Genomic DNA, 21,821 nt, shown 5'->3' on the forward strand with positions numbered 1-21,821 from the left:
CAATATTTATTCACGACTTCGATGAAGGCATAGAAAGTCTCATATCTAAGTTTGCCGATGACACAAAGATTGGTGGCATTGTAAGCAGTGTAGGTGAAAACAAAATTACAAAGCAACATTGATAGATTAGGTGAATGGGCAAAACTGTGGCAAATGGAATTCAATGTAGACAAATGTGAGGTCATCCACTTTGGATCAAAAAAGGATAGAACAGGGTACTTTCTAAATGGTAAAAAGTTAAAAACAGTGGATGTCCAAAGGGACTTAGGGGATCAGGTACATAGATCATTGAAGTGTCATGAACAGGTGCAGAAAATAATCAATAAGGCAAATGGAACACTGGCCTTTATATCTAGAGGACTAGAGTACAAGGGGGCAGAAGTTATGCTGCAGCTATACAAAACCCTGGTTAGACCACACCTGGAGTACTGTGAGCAGTTCTGGGCACCGCACCTTCGGAAGGACATATTGGCCTTGGAGGGAGTGCAGCGTAGGTTTACTAGAATGATACCCGGACTTCAAGGATTAAGTTACGAGGAGAGATTACACAAATTGGGGTTGTCTTCTCTAGAGTTTCGAAGGTTAAGAGGTGATCTGATCGAAGTTTATAAGATATTAAGGGGAACGGATAGGGTGGATAGAGAGAAACTATTTCCGCTGGTTGGGGATTCTAGGAGTAGGGGGCACAGTCTAAAAATTAGAGCCGGACCTTTCAGGAGCGAGATTGGAAAACATTTCTACACACAAAGGGTGGTAGAAGTTTGGAACTCTCTTCCGCAAACGGCAATTGATACGAGCTCAATTGCTAAATTTAAATCTGAGATAGATGGCTTTTTGGCAACCAAAGGTATTAAGGGATATGGGCCAAAGGCAGGTATATGGAGTTAGATCACAGATCAGCCATAATCTTATCAAATGGCGGAGCAGGCACGAGGGGCTGAATGGCCTACTCCTGTTCCTATGTCAGGGGTGGCTCCTATTGGCTCTCCTCTTTGTCACAGCTCTAGAACCACAGACTGCTGATCCAGTGATTGAATGGGCACAGAGTTTTAAAGGGCAAATCTGTTAATGAGTAAAATGACAGAAGATCAGTGGGAGGTGTTCAAAAACCGGTACAGAACCAGTTTACGTTAATTAGTTGCCCCTGAGAGGCAAGAACTCTATTTGCCAAAAAAAAATGCCATTGGCGACAAAAGAGGTAAGAGACAACATAAAACTAAAAGAAAAAGCATACAAAGATGCAAAAAATAGCACATATCCTGGCAACTGGGAGAGATACAAAGAACGGCAAAGGTTGACAAAACAGATAGTAAGAGCTGCAAAAAGGGAGTATGAAAAGAAACTTGGAAGGGATATCAAAATCAACACAACATTTTTATACAATTATATTAGGAAAACGAGGGTGGTCAAGAGCATTGTGGGCCCCTTAAAAACTGATAATGGTGATATTTTAAATGAAGATAAGGAAATGGTGGATGTATTAAATAATTACTTTGTATCAGTATTTACAGTGGAGGAAGAGGATAGCATGCCGGACACCCCAAGGAAACTAATTTTGAATCAGGGAGTTGGACTCACCATAATTAAAGTAAGTGAATTAACAGTAATGAAGAAAATAATGGCATTAAAGAGTGATAAATGCCCAGGACCAGATGGTTTCCATCCCAGGATTTTAAAGGAAGTAGGTGAGAACATTGCAGAAGCCCTAATTATATTCTTCCAAAGTTCTCTCGATTTAGGAACCGTTCCTTTAGATTGGAAAATTGCACATGTCACTTCGTTATTTAAGAAAGGTGAGAGAGGGAAACCAGGGAAATATGGACCAGTTAGCCAAACATCTGTTGTGGGGAAATTACTCGAGTCTATAATTAAGGATAGGGTGACTGAACACCAGCTGATCAGAGAGAGCCAACATGGATTTGTGAAAGGTAGGTCATGCCTGATGAACCTGATTGAATTTTTTGAAGAGGTGACTAAAGTAGTGGACAGAGGAATGTATATGGATGTCGTTTATATGGACATCCAGAAGGCATTTGATAAAGTCCCTCTGAAGAGACTGTTGGCTAAAGTCGAAGCTCATGGAATTTAGGGAAAATTGTTGACCTGGTTAAGAAACTGGCTGAGCGGCAGGAGACGGAGAGTTGGGATAATGGGCAGGTACTCAAATTGGCAGGATGTGACTAGAGGTGTCTCACAGGGATCTGTGTTGGGGCTGCAACGATTCACTGTATTTATTAACAACTTAGATGGCGGGAAAGAGAGCCACATAGAATCATAGAGTCATAGAAAGGTTACAGCACGGAAGGAGGCCATTCAGCCCATCAAGTCCGCGCTGGCTTTATGCAAGAGCAATCCAGCTAGTCCCGCTCCTCCGCTCTATCCCTGTGGCCCTGCAAATTTTTTTCTTTCAAGTGCTTATCCAGTTCCCTCTTGAAGGCCATGATTGAATCTGCCTTCACCACCCCCTTGGGCAGTGTATTCCAGATCCTAACCACTCGCTGTGTAAAAATGCTTTTCCTCATGTCACCCTTGGTTCTTTTGCCAATCACCTTAAATCTATGCTCTCTGGTTCCACCAATGGGAACAGTTTCTCTCCATCTGCTCTGTCTGGACCCTTCATGATTTTGAACACCTCTATCAAACCTCCTCTTAACCCTCTCTGTTCCGAGGAGAACAACCCCAGCTTCTCCAGTCTATCCACGTAACTAAAGTCCCTCATACCTAGTAAATCTGTTCTGCACCCTCTCTATGGCCATCACATCCTTTCTAAAGTATGGTGCCCAGAACTGGACACAATACTCCAGTTGTGGCCGAACCAGTGTTTTGTAAAGGTTCATCATGACTTCCTTGTTTTTGTAATCTATGCCTCTATTTATAAAGCCCAGGATCCCATATGCTTTTTTAACCGCTTTCTCAACCTGCCCTGCCACCTTCAACGGTTTGTGTACACATGCCCCCAGATTGCTCTGTTCCTGTATCCCTTTTAGAGTTGTGCCCTTTAGTTTATATTCCACCCCTCATTTTTCCTACCAAAATGCATCACCTTGCATTTTTCTGCATTAAATTTCATCTGCCACGTGTCCGCCCCTGCCACCAGCCTCTCTATATCCTCTTGAAGTCTATCACTATCCTCCTCACTGTTCACTGCCCTTCCAAGTTTTATGTCATATGCAAATTTTGAAATTGTGTCCTGTACACCCAAGTCCAAGTCATTAATATATATCAAGAAAAGCAGTGGTCCCGGCACTGACCCCTGGGGAACACCACTGTACACCTCCCTCCAGTCCGAAAAACAACCGTTCACCATTACTCTCTGTTTCCTGTCCCTTAGCCAATTCTGTATCCATGTTGCTACTGCCCCCTTTATTCCATGGGCCACAATCTTGATGATAAGCCTACCATGTGGCACTTTATCAAACGCCTTTTGAAAGTTCCATATACACCACATCAACTGCATTGCCCTCATCTACCCTCTCTGTTACCTCATCAAAAAACTCTATCAAGTTAGTTAAACACGATTTGCCTTTAACAAATCCGTGCTGGATTTCCCTAATCAATCCACACTCGTCCAATTGAATGTTAATTCTGCCCCAGATTATCATTTCTAAAAGTTTACCCACCACCGAGATTAAATTGACTGGCCTATAGTTGCTGGGTTTATCCTTACACCCTTTTACATATCCAAGTTTGCCAATGATAGGCAGCATTGTAAGCAGTGTAGATGGAAGCATAAAATTACAGCGAGATATTAATAGATTAAGTGAATGGGCATATCTGTGGCAAATGGATTTCAATGTAAGCAAGTATGAGGTCATTCACTTTTCACCTAAAAAGGATAGATCAGAGTACTTTCTAAATGATGAAAAGGTCGAAACAGTGGAGGTCTAACGAGACTTAGGGGTCCATGAACACAGATCATTAAAATGTCATGGTCAGGTACAGAAAATAATCAAAAAGGCTAATGTGTAAGAATTCTGGGAATTCCACCTTTTCCCTGAATATGTAAAACTTTGGCCATTGACCAAAATCCGAAGATGGAAGGATAGGTGAGAGGTCACCAGACGAATCAACAACACACACAGTGGAATGTGGGAGAATTATTGCTTCAGACATGTCTCTGTTTTAATGCAAAACCTACAGCAGGCGGTCAACAATCAGCACTAATTCGAGAGGCAGTCGGCCATTGAGAGAGGCGACTGCTCCAGACATGGTGGGGCCACGCCTCGGTTCTGATGCAAAACTAATTGACACCTAGGACGTGGGATGAAAAGGAAGCCTTGTGTGGCAAGTGCTCAACAAATCGAAATGAATTCGTAGAACAATGACCCATCGACAGAAGCAATTGCAACATGATGAGAGACCATTAAAAGCCATCAAAGATTCTTAAGGACTTTGTAAAAACTGTTTAAACAGACATGAAGTGCCTCATTTAACAATGAAGACCATTGTAAGAGAGGGGTATATAAGTGGAAGCTCGAAATCCCTCTCTCTCTTGGTTTGCACTCTTGCTCTTGTTTGCTTTCTCTGGTTCTTGCTTCTTATCTCTTTTCCAGTTCTCTCTCTCTCTCTCTCTTCCTCTTAGTTCCTGCTCTTCTTTCTTTTTTTTTCACCCGAGTTCTCCAGGGAGGAGAGCAGCTTCCAGCGAAACCAACGAATCCTACATGAGAGAACCAGTCAGCCAGACCTGCAAGTGCAAAGGATTGGTGAGCCTCGACTATACGTGTGTGTGTGTGATAGGTGTCTCCAGGGTCCCCATAAACCTCTTAGTTTAGCGGGATAATGTACTGTAGTGGGTGTGTGTAACTCAATGTACTGTGTAGGACCGTTTTTATCATTATTTTCTTCGTGTTGACGGTATAATAAACCAACATTCCAATTCAATTCAAACACCAAGTTTGTGTGTTCTCTGTGCTATTCGGCTAATTGACCCATCACCGCGTGCATTAGCATAAGTCCCGTTTCCTGAACCCCCAATCCGTGAGGTATAAGTGTTCCTTGGCTAGACCGGGGACCAGATATCTGCACCGATCAATAGGGTGGGAACAACCCCAAAAACACCCTACAAATGGAATGCTGGCCTTTATATCTAGAGGACTAGAATACAAGAGGGTAGAAGTTATGCTACAGCTATACAAAACCCTGGTTAGACCACATCTGGAGTGACACAAGGAGGACACAAATAACCTCCCAGAAATGTTAGGGAACCAAGGGTCTAGTGAGAGGGAGGAACTGAAGGAAACCAGTATTAGTAAAAAAAAAGTAGTGCTAGGGAAATTAATGGGGCTAAAGGCTGACAAATCCCCAGGGCCTGATAATCTACATCCCACAGTACTAAAGGTCCTGGAAATAGTGGATGCATTGGTTGTCATCTTCCAAAATTCTATAGACTCTGGAACAGTTCCTACAGGTTGGAGGGTGGCAAATATAACCCCACTATTTAAAAAAGGAGGGAGAGAAAAACAGGGAATTACAGACCAGTTAACCTAACATCAGTAGTGGGGAAAATGCTAGAGTTTATTATAAAATAATGTGATAACAGAACACTTGGAAGGCATTAACGGGATTGGACAAAGTCGGTATGGTTTTATGAAAGGGAAATCATGCTTAACAAATCTACTGGAGTTTTTTGAGGATGCAACTAGTAAAATAGATGGGGGAGAACCAGTGGATATGTTTTTTTTTATTCGTTCATGGGATGTGGGCATCGCTGGCAAGGCCAGCATTTATTGCCCATCCCAAATTGTCCTTGAGAAGGTGGTGGTGAGCTGCCTTCTTGAACCGCTGCAGCCCGTGTGGTGAAGGTTCTCCCACAGTGCTGTTAGGAAGGGAGTTCCAGGATTTTGACCCAGCGACGATGAAGGAACGGCGATATATTTCCAAGTCGGGATGGTGTGTGACTTGGAGGGGAACGTGCAGGTGGTGGTGTTCCCATGTGCCTGCTGCTCTTGTCCTTCTAGGTGGTAGAGGTCGCGGGTTTGGGAGGTGCTGTCGAAGAAGCCTTGGCGAGTTGCTGCAGTGCATCCTGTGGATGGTACACACTGCAGCCACAGTGCGCCGGTGGTGAAGGGAGTGAATGTTTAGGGTGGTGGATGGGGTGCCAATCAAGCGGGCTGCTTTGTCCTGGATGGTGTCGAGCTTCTTGAGTGTTGTTGGAGCTGCACTCATCCAGGCAAGTGGAGAGTATTCCATCACACTCCTGACTTGTGCCTTGTAGATGGTGGAAAGGCTTTGGATAGCCAGGAGGTGAGTCACTCGCCGCAGAATACCCAGTCTCTGACCTGCTCTTGTAGCCACAGTATTTATATGGCTGGTCCAGTTAAGTTTCTGGTCAATGGTGACCCCCAGGATGTTGATGGTGCGGGATTCGGCGATGGTAATGCCGTTGAATGTCAAGGGGAGGTGGTTAGACTCTGTCTTGTTGGAGATGGTCATTGCCTGGCACTTGTCTGGCGCGAATGTTACTTGCTACTTATCAGCCCAAGCCTGGATGTTGTCCAGGTATTGCTGCATGCGGGCTCAGACTGCTTCATTATTTGAGGGGTTGCGAATGGAACTGAACACTGTGCAATCATCAGCGAACATCCCCATTTCTGACCTTATGATGGAGGGAAGGTCATTGATGAAGCAGCTGAAGATGGTTGGGCCTGGAACACTGCCCTGAGGAATTCCTGCAGCAATGTCCTGGGGCTGAGATGATTGGCCTCCAACAACCACTACCATCTTCCTATGTGCTAGGTATGACTCTTTCAGAGAATAAGCTTAAAAGGATGGATTTTAACTCATGGGCAGTAGCTGGGGGGAGCCGACTGTCTTCTTGTCAAGGGGTCTGCAGCGGAGGCTCTGTCCGATTTTAATAGCCGGACCTCATTTACATCCCACTGGTCAGCTGCCTACCCGCTTTGGGCAGAAAGAGGCAGCTGACTGGTTTCAGGCAGGTCTAAATCGCAGGGCCCTCAAGCCACCTGCCGGCACCAAGGAAAAGTCCTGGGGGTAGGAGGGGGGAGATTTGGACTGTTGACAGGTGGGAAAGGGAAGCCCAGGGCAGTAGAGGCCCAGACTTTCTTTCCTTCTGTGGCCTGGAGGCGAACTCCTGCTATTTCCCCGCCAGGTATTACTGAGAGGGGCGCCTGCCACAACCTCGTCATAGGACCTCGATTAGCAGATATTAATGAGGCTCCGCCTGAGTCAGGACGGTGTCTCGGCCATCCAAAAAAAGGGCCTAGTTAAGATGGTGGTGGGCGGGAACAGGGCGGTAAGTCTTTGCACAGCTATTTTAACTTTGCACCCATCCCGTTCCCACTCAGCAGGGTGGGTTAAAATGTCTCCTATTATGTGAGGCTGAGGAGATTAACTCCTTTAAAATAAACGTCATAAATATCTAGTTGGGAATGTGATTAGATTATAGGGACACTTATTGACTGAGATGATCAAATTGGACCATGGTTCCTGTACTTCTGTACAAGAGGAGAAATAGCAGAGATGTGAAAAGACATGAATATTCTTGGGTTTTGTTTCCTTATGGGGGAGCAGGAAGTATTTATGCAGAACTTTCCCTCAGGAGATGAAATGAGTAGAATAGAGTGCATGATAGGGTTGCTTGTACATGGTTTATGGAAGAAGCAAGCTTCAAATCATTTTTCATGTTTTTAACGAAGGCCTGAATGGGCATCCAGAATGCCTGGAATACATGACATCGAATATCAGGTGATAGAATATCAGATGTCACTATGAGAAAACTATGATTTCTACATGTTCTTAATCAACATTACCACATACGAACAGATTGAAACGCACCTTCTTTTTGTCACAATCGTCCAGGTGGTTCTGTATGAATTGGACACTGGCTGTGAAATCTGAAGAGTTAAACTCATATGGAATGCACCACCCCAGTGGACCAAACTTCCGCCGTTCCTAACATTCAATAGGAAGTAAAAACAAATTCTTACTTCATCAGTTTTCACTATTGTAAAATTCTAAATCAATGAGATTGAACAAATGCATTTGAAAAGCTAGGTTTATTTCTAGGGTTTAGATGTGATGGTATAATTTCTGAAGGTACCGCTTTCAAACCTTTACACACAGTGACTTACAACAGTGAGTATTTCCTTATTGCAGGAGATCACAACAACTTGCATTTGTATAGCACCTTTAATGTAGGAAAACGTCAAAGCGCTTCACAGGAACATAACTGGACAAAAATTGACACCGAGTTAAAGAAGGACATACTAAGACTGGTGACTAAATTCTTGGTTCAAGAGATAAGTTTTAAGGAGGGTCTTAAAGGAGGAAAGTGAGGTGGAGAGGCAGGGAGGTTTAGGGAGGAAATCACACAGCTTAGGGCCTAGACGGCTGAAGCACCGCCATCAATGGTGGGGTGAAAGGAGTGGGGGATGCACAAGAGGCCAGGGTTTGAGGAACACAGAGTTCTTTGAGGATTGTAGGGCTGGAGGATGTTACAGAGATAGGGGTTAGGCCTTGGAGGGATTTGAACACCAGGATGAGAATTTTAAAATTAAGGTGTGGTTGGACTGGGAGCCAATGCAGGTCAGTGAATACAGGGGTGATGGGTGAACAGGACTTGGTGCGAGTTAGGATACGGGCAGTGTTAGATTATGTGTGTGATGCAAGTGTAACAGATATTAAAGAACTGTGTTTACGCACAGTATGTATCATGAAATACATTTAGTATGTAACTACATATATTGTACAAATTATAAGTTTGTAGCAGGGACTTTTACTGGGGATAGCCACAGACACTCAGTATATTAAGGTGATTAGCAGGGGAGATGTATATTCTAAACCACAGCTCACCCTTTGTTTGAGACGACTGGGAACGGGCGGGCCGCCTTCTCCCAGAGAGATAAGTGCCCATCTATATTGATAAGATTAAGTACCTGGCCATTGTTCTATGTCATTAGTATTACTAGCCATCTCCTCTTGAAGAGGAGAAATGTCTTGCCATTGTCTCAGCAAGTCGATGATGTCAGGTCAGGTGCCAGACCAGTCGGGGTCCCTTTTGTCAAGCTGATGGACTACATCTGGCCTCATCAACTGTGCTGAGGATGTTTAGTCAGCTCACCACAGGACTTCCCGCTAACAGTGTATAAGACATAGCTCAAACAAAGGTTCAGCATAGAGGGTCCCTCCAGAGACAGCAGGCTAAGTTTATTAAGGCGGAAGTGCTGGCAGGAGCCTCATGCCCTTTCAGAAAAAGGAAAAAAGTCTGCAGAAGGCAGGATCCAAGAGGTTGGGGGCCGTGAGGGCTGCGAGAGGCGAGAGGTCAAGGCTCGAGCTCTACCCAGAGGGGAAGCGGGTAATATATCTCCAGTTTCCAACCTGTAAACTGCTGCTTAAATACTGAATGTATTAAACTGTTCTTCGTAATAAAGTACATGCCACCGTAACCAATTGGGGTGGACTCGAATCTTTCGGAACTGGGAAGTGAGTAGCAGAGCAGGAGCTCCCTAAGACCATATATCTATTCCCAATAAATTGCCAATAAAATTCCCAATAAAAGACTCCTGCCTGACTCGCCAATCTCTGTTGGAGAGCTTACAGGGTCAGAAGCTCAGCTCAGTGGGAAGAGAATAGTAACAGGCTTAATTTTACATAAGTCCTTTGATGTAAATCTCAGAAATTACTGTGAGCGATGTTATCTCATTTAAAATAAACACAGAAGTCAAATGCTATTTTCTTGCTTTAGTATTCTAGTCCTCTGGATACAAAACCAAGGATTCTGTTTGCCTTTTTTACGGCCTTATTGACTTGCACTGCCTTTAATGACCTGTATATCCAGAAGGTCTAAGGTTCTGCTGGGCTTTTATTCCATTTAAAATCTTATCATTTAAAGTGTATTTTCTTACCTCTGCACACTTCCAAAAATGTATTATCTCACCTTTTACTGCACTGAACCGCATCTGTCATGTATCTGCTCATCCTGCTAGCCTACCTATGTCTTCCTGCAGTCTGTCACAATCCACGATTCACAATTTGCCATGATCCACAATTTGAAGTCATCATCAAATTTAAATATTGTTCTTCCGGTTCCCAAGTCATTTATCTCTATATTATTAAAATCAGTGCCTTGTCATTGGTAAAGATTTCCAATGGACTTTCCAATGTTGTGCACACAGCTATGTTATATCTGGTGATACTTGGCTAGTCCTGTAGCAATATTGATAAAAGACCCAATTACAGTAATAGAAAGAAAGGATTTCAGTAAAGAAGGTCAGGCAGTGGGAACACTATGGGCAGAATTAAGGAACAGCAAAGGATTCAATAATCTGGTGGCAGTTGCCTGCATACTTCCTGAGAGTAGTGATGTAATTTGGGAATGTGACTCCAGACCCACAGCAATGTGGTTGATTCTTAATTGCCCTCTGAAATGGCCTGGCAAGCCACTCAGTTGTAAAATCTCGCTAAAAAAAGTCACAATAAGAATAAAACCGGACGGACCACCTGGCATCGGAAGACTAGGCACCGGACACGACAAAGGCAAACCAAGCCCAGTCAACCCTGCAAAGTCCTCCTCACTAACATCTGGGGACTTGTGCCAAAATTGGGAGAGCTGTCCCACAGACTAGTCTAGCAACAACCTGACAGAGCCATACTCACAGAATCATACCTTTCAGCCAATGTCCCAGACTCTTCCATCACCATCCCTGGGTATGTCCTGTCCCACCGGCAGGACAGACTGACCAGAGGTGGCGGTACAGTGATACACAGTCAGGAGGGAGTGGCCCTGGGAGTCCTCAACATTGACTCTGAACCCCATGAAATCTCATGGCATCAGGTCAAACATGGGCAAGGAGATCTCCTGCTGATTACCACCAACCGCCCTCCCTCAGCTGATGAATCAGTCCTCCTCCATGTTGAACACCACTTGGAGGAAGCACTGAGGGTAGCAAGTGCACAGAATGTACTCTGGGTGAGGGACTTCAATGTCCATCACCAAGAGTGGCTCGGTAGCACCACTACTGTCCGAGCTGACCGAGTCCGAAAGGTCATAGCTGCTAGACTGGGCCTGCGGCAGGTGGTGAGCGAACCATCACGAGGGAAAAACTTACTTGACCTCGTCCTCACCAATCTACCTGTCGCAATTGCATCTGTCCATGTCAGTATTGGTAGGAGTGACCACCGCACAGTCCTCATGGAGATGAAGTCCCGTCTTCGCACTGAGGACACCATCCAACGTGTTGTGTGGCACTACCACCATGCTAAATGGGATAGATTCAGAACAGATCTAGCAGCTCAAAACTGGGCATCCATGAGGCACTGTGGGCCATCAACAGCAGCAGAATTGTTTTCCAGCACAATCTGTAACCTCATGGCCCGGCATATTCCTCACTTTACCATTACCAACAAGCCAGGGGATCAACCCTGGTTCAATGAGGAGCGTAGAAGAGCATGCCAGGAGCAGCACCAGGCGTACCTAAAAATGAGGTGCCAACCTGGTGAAGCTACAACTCAGGACTACATGCATGCTAAACAGCGGAAGCATCATGCTATAGACAGAGCTAAGCGATTCCACAACCAACGGATCAGATCAAAGCTCTGCAGTCCTGCCACATCCAATCGTGAATGGTGGTGGACAATTAAACAACTAACGGGAGGAGGAGGCTCTGTAAACATCTCCATCCTCAACGTTGGTGGAGTCCAGCACATGAGTGCAAAAGACAAGGCTGAAGCGTTTGCAACCATCTTCAGCCAGAAGTGCCGAGTAGATGATCCATCTTGGCCTCCTCCCGATATCCCCACCATCACAGAAGCCAGTCTTCAGCCAATTCGATTCACTCCACGTGATATCAAGAAACAGGTGAGTGCACTGGATACAGCAAAGGCTATGGGCCCTGACAACATCCCGGCTGTAGTGCTGAAGACTTGTGCTCCAGAACTAGCTGCGCCTCTAGCCAAGCTGCTCCAGTACAGCTACAACACTGGCATCTACCCGACAATGTGGAAAATTGCCCAGGTATGTCCTGTCCACAAAAAGCAGGACAAATCCAATCCGGCCAATTACCGCCCCATCAGTCTACTCTCAATCATCAGCAAAGTGATGGAAGGTGTCATCGACAGTGCTATCAAGCGGCACTTACTCACCAATAACCTGCTCACCGATGCTCAGTTTGGGTTCCGCCAGGACCACTCGGCTCCAGACCTCATTACAGCCTTGGTCCAAACATGGACAAAAGAGCTGAATTCCAGAGGTGAGGTGAGAGTGACTGCCCTTGACATCATGGCAGCGCTTGACCGAGTGTGGCACCAAGGAGCCCTCGTAAAATTGAAGTCAATGGGAATCAGGGGGAAAACTCTCCAGTGGCTGGAGTCATACCTAGCACAAAGGAAGATGGTAGTGGTTGTTGGAGGCCAATCATCTCAGCCCCAGGACATTGATGCAGGAGTTCCTCAAGGCAGTGTCCTAGGCCCAACCATCTTCAGCTGCTTCATCAGTGACCTTCCCTCCATCATAAGGTCAGAAATGGGGATGTTCGCTGATGATTGTACAGTGTGCAGTTGCATTCGCAACCCCTCAGATAATGAAGCAGTCCGAGCCCGCATGCAGCAAGACCTGGACAACATTCAGGCTTGGGCTTATAAGTGGCAAGTAACATTCGCTCCAGACAAGTGCCAGGCAATGACCATCTCCAACAAGAGAGAGTCTAACCACCTCCCCTTGACATTCAACGGCATTACCATCGCCGAATCCCGCACCATCCACATCCTGGGGGTCACCATTGACCAGAAACTTAACTGGACCAGCCATATAAATACTGTGGCTACAAGAGCAGGTCAGAGGCTGGGTATTCTGCAGCGAGTGACTCACCTCCTGACTCCCCAAAACCTTTCCACCATCTACAAGGCACAAGTCAGGAGTGTGATGGAATACTCTCCACTTGCCTGGATGAGTGCAGCTCCAACAACACTCAAGAAGCTCGACACCATCCAGGACAAAGCAGCCCGCTTGATTGGCACCCCATCCACTACCCTAAACATTCACTCCCTTCACCACCAGCGCACAGTGGCTGCAGTGTGTACCATCCACAGGATGCACTGCAGCAACTCGCCAAGGGTTCTTCGACAGCACCTCCCAAACCCACGACCTCTACTACCTAGAAGGACAAGAGCAGTAGGTACATGGGATCAACACTGCCTGCACGTTCCCATCCAAGTCACACACCATCCCGACTTGGAAATATATCGCCGTTCCTTCATCGTCGCTGGGTCAAAATCCTGGAACTCCCTTCCTAACAGCACTGTGGGAGAACCGTCACCACACGGACTGCAGCGGTTCAAGAAGGCGGCTCACCACCACCTTCTCAAGGGCAATTAGGGATGGACAATAAATGCCGGCCTCGCCAGCGACACCCACATCCCATGAACAAATAAAAAAGAGAACAGAGATCAGGGAAGCATGTAATAGAAACAATGTGGTTATAATGGGAGATTTTAATTTTCACATAGACTGGGAAAAGCAGAATAACTCAAATAGTAAAGGCAATGAATTTGTCGAATATATTCAGGGCAGTTTCTGGAACAAGGGACCTGATTTTTACTCCTCCGCCTCAGCAGTTAAAATCCAGAGCCAGAAGAGTGCTCCACTTGACCCCACAAGGAAGGTTTGGGCCTACCCTGCCCCGGTGCCCTGGGATCCCCCATCTCTCACGAGACCCTTCCGAAACCCCTTCCCTGTACTTACCTTCTTGCCGGCTATCGTTCCTTTGGTGCTAGCCTCCTGCCTCCCTTAATTCTGCCCGCCCCCCAACCACCTGCCGTTTCCTGCCCACTTGAGGTGGGTAAACCCCATCCTTGCTGACTGCTCAGAAGAGCAAGTTAAAATAGAAGACAGTGGGATTGGTGTGGGACGTCAGCAGGTATGTACCCCAGCTGATTTTAACTGCCCACCCGCCCAGTTCCTACCATGTGGGTGGGGTTAACATCACCCCTTGAGTTTCACAATATGAAATATCATACCTTCAGGAATGTGGTCAATCACACTCACTGATCATGCTTCCATGATCAGAATATAGCAGAGTCAAGTCTGGGCTCTATTACCTGGACAGTTGTGTGCAGGAAAGCGACTGCATACAGTAGTGGTTTCCACATGGGTAGGTTTGAGTATTCTATTTGGTCTTGAGTGATCGCAGTAAATGTTCTTTTCAGTCCTGCACGCACTCCCTGAGGGGGCTCATTGGTATACTTGATGGATGTCTGTAAAATAGTCAATGAAAGTACTGAACTGTGGATATAACTAATGAAAGAAAGAATTTGCGACTTCCAAATCCTCAGGGTGTTGCAAAACGCTTCACAGCCAATGAAGTACTTTTGAAGTGTAGCCACAATTGTAAGGTAAGGAAACGTGGCAACCAATTTGCACACAGTCAGGTCCCAAAAACAGCAATGAGATAAATGACCAGATAATCCATTTTAGTGATGTCAGTTAAGGGATAAATATTGGCTAGGACACCAGGAGAACACTCCTGTTCTTCGTCGAATAGTGCCAGGGGACTTTTCACATCCAGTTAGGAGGACAATCACTGCCTCGGTTTAATGCCTCCTCCGAAAGATGGCAGATGTAACAGTGCAGTACTCCCTTCGTACTGCACTGAAGCGTCAGCCGAGATAATGCTCTTAAGTCTTTGGAGTGGGGCTTGAACCCACGACCTTCTGACTCAGAGGCGAGATTGTACCAATGAAGCAAGGTGATAGAGAAGAGGTGGCTGGAATCAAAATGGGGCAGACGAGCACTGAAGGTCAATGGAGCCTCAACCTTGTAGGCCTCGGTGAGTATGGGTCAGGAACCCAGGTCTTGCCTCCCCACTGACATTTGCATGTAGCGGGCAGACAAGGGGCAGCCAGCAGCAGTGGCACAGGGGCAAGGGGAGATGGAAATCCAGGTCAGGGCAGTGAGGTGGCGCTAGGCCTCACTGCCAGATTTTGTCCTATTCTCCACCACATCCTACCCCACCTTGGTGGGATCGCAAAGGAGAATCCAGCCCAAGATCTCAGCCCTACTGTTCCTCATGGCTAATTTTTTTTCAAATCAGATTCCATTAAGTATAAATTAAACAATAGATAATAGATTCCTGTGACTGGGATTACTGAAACCCATAGAACTTGCTGGCCCAGAAATTCCTTGCAGGTTCCACTGGTCTCCCACAACTCCGGTGGCTGACTGCTGGAGGCCACAGGAAATGATGAACACCCAGTTGCTTCAGGTCTTTGCATTGACCTGTAAGGGGTAGAAGTCCTGGCAGAAGATGGCCAGGGCAGGGCCTCCCTAAACTGGGAGAATGCCTCTCTGACTCAGTCTCAACCCCACTCTTGGCCCTGGAAAAGAACCCGTTGTTGCAGTGATGGCCGATATGCCTAGTGAGTACAAGAGTACACGTGGCCCCCGCTGATGGGGTCCAGGCTGCACAAGCATCTTCCATCCTCTAAGAACTCAAAATTTAGGGAAAAAAAATCCTGGATCAGCTCCCAACTTGGGGGCAGATCTGAGGAGTGCCAGTGCCAGGATCAGGAGGGGGCCTGGGAAACCTGTCCATTTCCTGACACAACACTGTCACTTGTTTCCCAATCTGCTATCACTGTTCAGCATAAACACTAACCTGTAGCAATGTGATCGGGAACTTCGGATGTGGCTCGGTGGTGATCCACACTCGGAAAGACTCGTGCACATTCTCACTTGTCATCAAGGTCTCCAACAGCTCATCCATGAAATCCAATCCTAAATGGCAGTTTTGTAGTAAAACCCATCCACCCTGAGGTGTGAGAAACAACAGTCAGTTTGAGGAAATTCCAGCATGTCTCAAAGTCCTTAAGAAACTAGGACTGATATCATCCACGATGCCCCAATCCCCAAAACCTTGATTTGCTCAGTAACACTTTAATAAAACACCACCTCCGTTCATGAGGTTTGGAAAAAAGGAGCAAGTGGCATCATGGTCAAACCCCATAGAGAATCGTCCAGTTCTCAACTCATGGACATGGGGGGGAGACTGATTAATGAATAAGGTTTGGATTCAGCTTCATGGTGCAAAAATGAGAGAAGCCAGTTTTCTATCTGTGAAGTAGATAAAAGCTGGAAATTTCCTCGGAGTAGCTCCCGCTCCATCGCCGTGTCTTCACTGGAGGTGCTGCGGAAACCCTGTTCATACGGAAACGGGCTTTTTGCCATACTTCCGGGGAAATTAAGGCGGCAGAGCTGGAGCAGCTTCGAGGAAATTCCTGGTCCAAGTCCCAAAAAACAAAAGGAACTGCAGATGCAGGAAATCTGAAACAAAAACAGAAAATGCTGTAAATAGTCAGCAGATCAGGCAGCATCTGTAGATAGAACAGAGGAGTGATTTTAACCTGACCGACTGATGGAAACATGGCAGTAGTGGAGTTAAAATCACTGGACACCACTTACCGCCCCACCGCCATACTTATTGGGGCCTTCCACTGGGAACCACAGGCCCTTGTCTGAATCAGGCAGGTCCCTCATTAAGTTATGCAAATCGGGATCCAATGACGTACATAGACGTCGGCAGGAATGGGCCTGCCTGTTCCATGCCTGGAGCTAAAATCTATCTCAATTTAGAGGGATAACTGGGTGGAGTGTGCACCATGCATTCTCCGCCCAATTGCACTAGGCAGTGAAGAGGAAGAGGTCCGAAAACCGTAATGAGACAGTTATTTTTGTGGAGTCAGGAGGAACAGGAGTGCACCTCTGAACTCCATAAGAATAATGTGGGCTGCTGCGGCCCTGTGCTCCCCCCCCATTCTGCGATTGTACCAACCACCTCCCACCCCCACCGGACCAACCTACCCGCCCACCGAGGGACCTCCAGACTGCCTGATATTTCAGCAGCCCGGAGCCGCGAGCTGCGGTAGGGCACCAGCTTACCGACAGCAGGGTAACAAGGACTGGCCCTCGAAAGGGCACGGGCTTCCTGTCTGCAGGAATGGGCCTGCCTGTTCCATGCCTGGAGCTAAAATCTATCTCAATGTTTCAGGTGTGGACTCCATCAAAACCAATTAAGTCCCAGACTATAATAAAGGACAGTTACTGAGTGCAGTTCAAAGGCATGCTGAACTATAGTGGTGCAAGGCCAACATCTGTTGGTCAGACAGGGAGATAGGAACTAACTGCAGTTTACAAGCTGTAAGGTAAACGATTGCTTCTTGGGGTGCAGGAGACCAATAATAATCTCAGTCTTCAACTGGATGTCCATATTATGAGTTAAAAGAGGCAGAAGTTAAAGTGCATTGCAACATAAAGTAGAGAGAATTTTATTCTGCATTCAACCTGAGGGTAAATTTTGTGAGTCTAAATCCACAGCAATGCACCTGCTATTTTCTGATACATGCTGGCAGCAGGGGAGAGATTTCACCATGGGTAAGGACTTGGAAAATCTATCCTCTATGATCTTGCTAATTTGAATCTGATTCTGAATTCAAGACACAAGAACAAACATTCCACAGGAGGGATGACCCTGACCTCGGTGAATACAACGTTTGTGAAAAGCTTTGGAATATTGAAAAAGGAAAATGGCAGACATGGCATGAAATTTATTTATCATTTACTCGCATTCATATATTTTTACTGACCTGATGCATAGACATTGCCACCAGCTTTCTGGCGTGAACTTCTTGTCCCTGACCCATGGATATTGCCCTGCAATCTAAAGAAAACACATCAGTTACACAGAGCTTTTAATTATAGCAAACACAAATACCAACTGCAGTTAACCACTATAATAGTGAAATACTGACTAAAGGGTTTTCCTGGTGATGAGTGTTTGACAGTGGCTTAAACCTGAGGTTACCAAGCTCCAGTGTACAAAATTCATGAGATTTAAGGAGTGAGATTATTCTCCACTCTCCTTCCACAAGAACTGCTCAGGCCAGATGGAGCAATGTAAATGAGGTGGGAGTGGGCATTTCCAACCTCCCACCTCATTTCCCCGTTCACTCATTGGCCGGGCAGGGGCACCGGAAGAACATGGTGCCAAGACCTGACACCAAGACGATGCACAAGGGTGCTGGGGGTAGGTCAAAAACTTCAGAAAAGGACATTTATTCCAATTTCAGGAACTCCCCAGGGTGTAGAAGCTAGAATTGGGACCTGCTGGCTCCCAATCTCTATTGGAAGCCAGAAGATGCTGGTCTGAGAGGCCGACAGTTGCATCTCATTTTCCTGCCCCAACCAGGGATGGGCCACGGAAGTCCTGGTGATCCTGGGATTGAACAGGTATTGTGTTGGGGTTTATCCTGTTTAGTGTTGGGGTGGGGGTGGGGGGGGGGAGGGGCAGGAAAATCTGCCCTGCCCTTTATGTGTCTTGGCCTTTCATCAACAAAAAAAATGGAAAATTACTCGGGAGAGAACAAGAGAAAAGTACTAGAGGAAAGAGACAGATATAAAGACAGAACCAGAAAAGAGATAACAAAGGTAACTGAAAGAGGGAAAGGTGCATATATAAAGTGGCTTAATTATATTTTAAGGTACGTTGCCTGCTTCAACCATGGAGCTACCAGTAGCAAGGACAAGTAATTGATTTGTTCCTAGTTATATGCCAATTCTGCTCTTCAGCTGGCCATTAGGCATTGAACAAGAGTAGTTATCTGGCCCTTGATATTGGGAGTTTGTACTTCCCACATTTGAAGACTTAAGTGAAGACAAAATATTTATCTGATTTCTGGGTGGGAAAACAATAAAACGCAGTGAATTCAGTTAGTAGGATAGTAATCAGTTGTCACAGTGCCAATAACAAATGAAGAAACTGATGAGTTAGCCGAGGAGAACACAGGAACAGAGTCACACCCACACTGTCCTGATGCTAATTATGTCAAAAACATCTTAAAGGGACTTGCTGGTTGTGATTCTCTTTATTGGCAACCTGGGGTTCCTCCTGGTATATGTAAAAATGTTGAATGAACATGAATATGCAACATTCCAAAGGAACACAGGGAGCACTAACAGATAGCTGGGATTTTCATAAGCTACTCAGAATGTATCCATACCAATTTCAAGCTTTTTGGCCAGTCCTTCAATCTGATTGCTGGGATCAGATCCCATGGACAGGAAGCAGATCAGAGGGGTTTGTACGTCACTTTCTTCCCAGGTTGTCTCCAGGTTTAGAATTACCGGCTCTGCAAATTTCGCTCCCATTGCATCAGAAATGTAGTTTCGAGCTTGTGAGAGAGTTCTGTCAGGACACCATGACCTGAAAATTCAAAGTAGTAGTTAAATCAAAGACTTTTAGAATTTTTCATTCACTCCTGAGTGAAGAATTCAACACTGGCACACTAAAGTGGAGAACAGATGAGCAAAGTGCACAACAACCTTTGTACTGCCATGTAAAGTACTTTCCAAACTGGTGACAGATACAAATGCAAGGTAAGTATGCTAGAATCCGCTCCCCTAAATTGTGGCATGTTACCTCACTGGCTGTAACTTGTCAGATGAACATGAGCATTCTGTCCCCTTCAGTCAGCTGATGCCAATAATTAGACAAGAAAAAAAGGTTCCATGATGATGAGACACTGAACTAGCATAGTATAAACTTCATGCTTTCTTGAACTTTGCTGTGTAGATAACTTGAGGAACTTGATGGGATGAAAAACACATGTAGGCTGAGCAATACACAAAGTTTAAAAATGCTCAAAGATATTAGTTTAATACCTTTCACGTAGTGATTGACAGATGGAATATATATTGCTAGTAACAATACTTTCAGCACATATAGACCAATTAAATAAAAGAATTCAAACACAACCAGGTGAAATCAGTATTATAATGGGATTTACTCCAAAAAGGTTTCGGTCAGGGCACTGGATTTGATCAGTACTTTCACACTTTTGGGGCTTGAGTGGAATTCAGCCAAGAGAGATAGGGTGCATTAAAGGGCACCTGCTCCCCACATTATTGGGCATGGAGGCCTGAGGCCTTCGACATGCTCAATGAGCCCAATGTGCTCCAATGTGAGCAGCTAGTACAAACGAAGATAGGAGCCTGCACACAAACTATGTACTAAGCTTATCATAACCTGATTTTCATTCAGACAGCCACTTTATCATGTTTGAAATGAGTGTTAAATGGAAGGTGGCATTATTTCCCTGACACCTCTACAAGTATGGTTGGTGCCTGCCATACTGCTCCTGTCCCTCTCATCCATGCCGTAAAAACACCTGCAATCCAGCTGACTGTTCCTTGCGTGGCATGAAAATAATGCAAATGAGTTGTCTTGCATTATTCAGCTTAGCTGTCAGTCTTGGTTCCGTTGGTAGCACTCTCACCTGTGAGTCAGAAGGATGTGGGTTCAAGTCTGACTCCAGAGACTGAGGAAGTGCTGCACTGTCGGTGGTGCTCTTTCGGATGAGACATTAAACTAAGGCCCTGTCTGCCCTCTCAGGTGGACATAAAAGATCCCATGGCCCTATTTGAAGAAGAGCAGGGGCGTTGGCCTGGCCGATATTTATCCCTTAATAAACAGATTATCTGGTCATTATCTCATTGCTGATTGTGGGACCTTACTGAGTGCAAACTGGTTGCCACATGTCCGATACTATAACAGTGTCTACATTGGACTTCATTCGCTGTAAAGCGCTTTGGGACGTCCTGAACTTCGATGCATTACATAAATTGGAGTCTTACTTTATTCATTCTCATTTGTATGCGGGCACAAGAAGCACAGCAGTGCACTAAGTGTATCACTGTACCTTTCAGGAGGACAAGAATGAAGTGAACACAGAATCGATTACCCTCAGTTTAGCAGGTTCCACACTCACATTGACTATTACCCTCAGTTTAGCAGGTTCCACACTCACATTGACTATTACCCTCAGTTTAGCAGTTTCCACACTCACATTAACTATTACCCTCGGTTTAGCAGGATCCACACTCACATTGACTATTACCCTCAGTTTAGCAGGATCCACACTCACATTGTCTATTACCCTCGGTTTAGCAGTTTCCACACTCACATTGACTATTACCCTCGGTTTAGCAGTTTCCACACTCACATTAACTATTACCCTCGGTTTAGCAGGATTCACACTCACATTGACTATTACCCACAGTTTAGCAGGATCCAGACTCACATTGACGATTACCCTCGGTTTAGCAGGTTCCACACTCACATTGACTATTACCCTCAGATTGGCACGTTACGCACTCACCTTGACTATTACTCTCGGTTTAAGAGTTTCCACGCTCACCTTGACTATTACCCTCGGTTTTGCAGTTCCACTCTCATATTGACCAATAGCTTCGATTTAAGACATTTCAAATTCACATTGACTATTACCCTCGGTTTAAGAGTTTCCACACTCACATTGACTATTACCCTCAGTTTAGCAGGATCCACACTCACATTGACTATTACCCTTAGATTGGCACGTTACGCACTCACCTTGACTATTACCCTCGGTTTAAGAGTTTCCACGCTCACCTTGACTATTACCCTCGGTTTAAGAGTTTCCACGCTAACATTGACTGTCACCCACAATTTAGCAGGTTCCACACTCACATTAAGTATTACTCACATTGACTATTCCCATCGGATTAGCAGGTTCCACACTCACATTGGCCATTACTCTCCGTTTACCAGGTTTGACACCCACATTAATGATTCCCCTCGGTTTAGCAGGATCCACACTCACATTGACTATTACCCTCAGTTTAGTAAGTTCCACACTCACATTGACTAATACCCTCGGTTTAATCGGTTCCACACTCTCACTGACTATTACCCTCGGTTCAGCGGTTCCACACTCACATTGACCATTACGCTCGATTTAACACGCTCCAAATTCACATTGACTCTTATCCTCGGTTT

The 21,821-nt window shown here is 45.6% G+C and overlaps 1 protein-coding gene across 1 annotated transcript in view; it reads right to left on the reverse strand.

The window, feature by feature from the left end:
• Positions 1-21,821, reverse strand: part of LOC137322209 (dynein axonemal heavy chain 8-like) — a 1,675,662-nt gene that overhangs the window by 195,086 nt on the left and 1,458,755 nt on the right. The window contains exons 89-93 of the mRNA XM_067985325.1: positions 19,006-19,208; positions 17,593-17,666; positions 15,609-15,761; positions 14,053-14,208; positions 7,795-7,911 (exon numbers count right to left, since the gene is read on the reverse strand). Coding sequence (XP_067841426.1) covers positions 7,795-7,911; positions 14,053-14,208; positions 15,609-15,761; positions 17,593-17,666; positions 19,006-19,208 — 703 coding nt within the window. The remainder of the gene's footprint in view (positions 1-7,794; positions 7,912-14,052; positions 14,209-15,608; positions 15,762-17,592; positions 17,667-19,005; positions 19,209-21,821) is intronic.

This window comes from Heptranchias perlo, chromosome 5 (assembly GCF_035084215.1).
Source record: "Heptranchias perlo isolate sHepPer1 chromosome 5, sHepPer1.hap1, whole genome shotgun sequence".
NCBI classification, from domain to species: Eukaryota; Metazoa; Chordata; class Chondrichthyes; order Hexanchiformes; family Hexanchidae; genus Heptranchias; species Heptranchias perlo.